Consider the following 3,901-nt stretch of genomic DNA (forward strand, 5'->3'; position numbering starts at 1 on the left):
TTCATTCGTATAATATATAATAGAATAATATTTCCTCAAAAACTCACCGGGACGAATGACTTTTGCCTCACAGAAATGATGAACACTTGAGTCTTGGAAGTGTGCGTCTAACATGTCTAATGGAGGCCCCTCTCCCACCCTGCCCCCCACGATCTCACACACCGATCACTTATGACGGGACGGTGTATTGTGACATCACATGACACACGCTCCGAGGATGATATTTCTTCTCGTCTGCTGCGTGTTTGGATGGGAGCTGAAGTCGACGGTCATCCTCAATCAAATCATCGCAGCAGCTTCAATATCAAAGAAGACCACCACACAGCTGACCCGGGGGGAGGGAGGGTGGGAGAGGCGGAGAGGTCTGGGAGCTAATAAATAACGTCGGTCCGCAAAACTTTATTTGAATCAGCCCACGCGTGTCTTTTTTTCGCAACAAAATGTGACATCTGAGTTTGACGCGCTGGACGATTCGTCTTCAGTATTTATGTCGCTCAAAGCATCGTTCCTTTGGTTTCACGCTTCCCCATTAGTATATTTCTCCCAATCCACACGCGATAAATTCTCTCAATATGAAAATAAGTGGCTTTTAACGCCGAAACACCCATTTGCTGCACTAATAACAGACGAGATTTACAAGCTGGGGTTGTAAACATGGCAGGAGCAGAGCGCGCAAACGGCGCACATTTGATACAATTTGGGGATGATCGGTCGCTCCATGTGGCTCCACATGCTCAAAACCACTTAACTTGGTCTTCTGCCGTCTCCGTGACCCGAAAATCGACGTCAGATTTTGTTGTTTATATCAGATTTTTTTTATATAATGCGCGTGGAGACATTTTCGCGTCTCAGCCAAAAAAGAGTCACAGTCTGAAACGAATAAAAACGACCATAAAAATATTAAAAACAAGACTAGAACTGAAACGGAAAATTTACTTATTTATTTTCAATTGTGCTTGACAAATCAAACACACGCAATTGTTGCCTTAAAATGTCACACGAGCGCCACATTAGATCCAATGTACCAATATAAATCCAGAAATAAATGTGCACATGAGATTAACCATTAAATATGTTTTTAGAGAGCGACTTCGCGTTCATTTATAAAGAAAAAAACGAGTGCGCTCGAAACCACGCGCAACGCAGTGACGCAATGTGGGATTATGAAATATATGTTTGTTAAAATACATGATTTTCCTGTATTTATGGGAGATAATACGGAATTATTTTTAGGAATTACGGAGGCATTTTTTTGGAAACGACGTCAACAAAATCGGCAAAATTCAGACAAACGTGACTAGTTTTATAAAAACGAATGGCGACAAATAAAGACAGTATTTTTGAGCAAACATTCAAATGCATCATCAGTAGAAATCTTTATTTTCTGCCAATATACTTCTCACATCTCAAATGCACAATACAATGTAAAAAGCATACAAAAATAAAAACACAAACTGTTTCGTTGCATATTGAGGTGAAGATCGGAGCCGCTCTGGATATATAATATTTCATATATTTAGGTATAAATACTGTTGTCAAAACTACATTCAGAGCTTAAAAACTCCAGCCCGGGAGAGGGAATGCTGCTTGTCCGGCGGGTCAGGGGTGTCGGGGTCAGTCCTTGCGGCTGAAATGTGTCCCCTGGATGAACCTGGGGCTGCTTTTGTCGAAGTTCGGCTCAAATAGCTTGAAAACCTCCAGCAACTGTGAGCGCTTCTTTTTTTTGTTTTCCGAACACAAAGACGATTTAAAACAAAAAGTAAAATAAATCTGTCTTCAACCTGCCACCTCCTCCTCGGAAATATTTAATCTCACATTAACTAATACTAAACATCGCATTCGATCATGCTAACAATAATAATAACGCACACCATCTCCAACGTAAAAACGTGTTTGAAATAAATAATACAAAAATGAAGGGATGCCATGCAGAAGCAGGGGTGAATTATAAAGGGCACTCGGTCGCGCAGGAATGTTTTTGGGAGTAAGAAACTCGAAAGCTTTTGTTTTCATCGTACAAAAATAAGTTAAAGAAGGAGCGAGTGAAAATACTGTTCAAGTAAACAGAGGCCTATGAGAAATCAGAACAAAGAGTTCCACTGTTGCAGAGGGAGCAAACTGAAATCCTCAAAATGGAGCTGTTGGGAGTGAAATAAAAACGGCTTAAACATGCAGAAGTCAAACTGGAGGTTGTTTTTTTTTTTTTTTTTTTATAAGGCGGTGATGTCAGTCTGGTTGTCCTTCTGCATGTGGCCGGGCGCTGATCTGCCCTTGGTGTTGGGCAGCTTGTGATCCTTCTTCCATTTCATCCGCCTGTTCTGGAACCAAATCTTAATCTGCCTCTCCGAGAGACAAAGCGTGTGCGCGATTTCAATCCGCCGCCGCCTCGTCAGATACCTGTTAAAATGGAACTCCTTCTCCAGCTCCAGGACCTGCTGGCGGGTGTACGCCGTCCTGGACCGCTTGGGTTCGGATCCCGTGTAGTCCGGGTTCACTTGGAGGAGAAACAAGCAGAAACACGCGGGGTTCAGTTGGAACTTGGAGGCGCGAGTCGAGATGTAAATATGAGCGTCACAAGCTCTACCTAGCGGCCTATTTCCTCTGCTATAAAAATTTATGGCTTGTGTAATTGGCGAGGCCTTTCAAAGACTCCCATAAATATCACACTGAGTGATTACCAGAAGAGCGAGAACAAATCTTACCAGTAGTTACATGCACTTTCTTCATCCACGGGTAAACGACTGCGGGCTGTTTGCTCTGTATCCCGTTTTGGCTCTTCGTGTGCTGCTGCTGCTGCTGCTGCTGGTTGCGAGCTCCGGGCACTTGCACGGGACTCTCCGGCTCGGGGTGTCCGCTGAACGTGGTCCGGTGACCGCCTCTGTCTTGGACGTGACCCCGGGGCTCGTGCACCGCCGGCTCAGGGGTGCAGCCGAACGCCTGCTCCGCGTAAGTTGAGCGTGGAAAGATCCCTGGATGGTGAAAGTCTGAAGTGTCCTGCGATGGACTGTAGTACTCCGAGTTCTGCTCAGGTATGTAGTTATTCTGAGAGTATTCCTCGCACGGAGGAAATTTGGGATCCACATATTTGGAGTTCACAATATACGAACTCATGGCCATTAATTTCTGAAGGGAGAAAATACTAATTTTTCTCGAGTTGTCTTTTTTCCTCCCTCCATAAAGCCCTCCTACTTGGTGTCAACTGAATAAAGTTGGCGAACCATGTGACCAGATCGGCCAATGGAGGTGACGCTGCTGCACACACCAGTAAACACAAGCAAGTCAAGCTCCGTCAGCGAGCGTCTCCCCAAATGTGGTGGGAAAATTAACCTGATTCAACACGAGGCGTGATGGCGAGTTGATGTGCGCAGAAACAAACTAAATATAGCGGAGGATTAATCTCTGGGCGAAACAGACGCGCCAAAGAGCGGCACAAAGCGCCCCAGGCATAAAGGCAGGGCATAATGACTGAGGACAATTGAGTGCCACTGTCTTTGTCACCGAGGGGTCACGGAAAAGTTACAAGAATCTCATCCCTTCATCGGCTCCTCATTGAGCAGCAGCAGCAGCTCCGCGATCAATGAGACACACATGGCGCTGCAACACTTCTGGATTCCAGATGTGTATTTGTGTACAGGAGCCACTGGATCAATCGACTGAAGTGTTTTCATCGACCATATACTCCCCTAGAATCGAATCTGTGACTGCGGTTCCATCACACAAATTCGGTTCTACAGGGTATATATAGACGACGGAAGCCTCACCAGCACACGGAGCGCTGTTATTGTTTCCCAACGTCACAAATAACCACCACACAGTCCGACATTCTGATGCCAATAACACCAAAGATGCTTTTGTTTTCAGGATTTTTGGAGCTGCACTGAATCACAGGGCTCTTGACCCA

At 45.0% G+C, this 3,901-nt stretch overlaps 1 protein-coding gene across 1 annotated transcript; it reads right to left on the minus strand.

Annotated features, from left to right (window-relative positions):
• Window positions 1–1,392: 1,392 nt before the first annotated feature.
• On the minus strand, window positions 1,393–3,660 carry hoxd4a (homeobox D4a). The gene is made up of 2 exons (XM_053877406.1): window positions 2,703–3,660; window positions 1,393–2,494 (listed from the first exon to the last, which is right to left on the minus strand). Exons 1-2 carry the CDS (start codon window positions 3,115–3,117, stop codon window positions 2,211–2,213), a joined length of 699 nt encoding a protein of 232 aa, XP_053733381.1. The 5' UTR covers window positions 3,118–3,660; the 3' UTR covers window positions 1,393–2,210.
• Between the last annotated feature and the right edge of the window lie 241 nt (window positions 3,661–3,901).

This window comes from Synchiropus splendidus, chromosome 10 (assembly GCF_027744825.2).
Source record: "Synchiropus splendidus isolate RoL2022-P1 chromosome 10, RoL_Sspl_1.0, whole genome shotgun sequence".
Taxonomy (NCBI): domain Eukaryota; kingdom Metazoa; phylum Chordata; class Actinopteri; order Syngnathiformes; family Callionymidae; genus Synchiropus; species Synchiropus splendidus.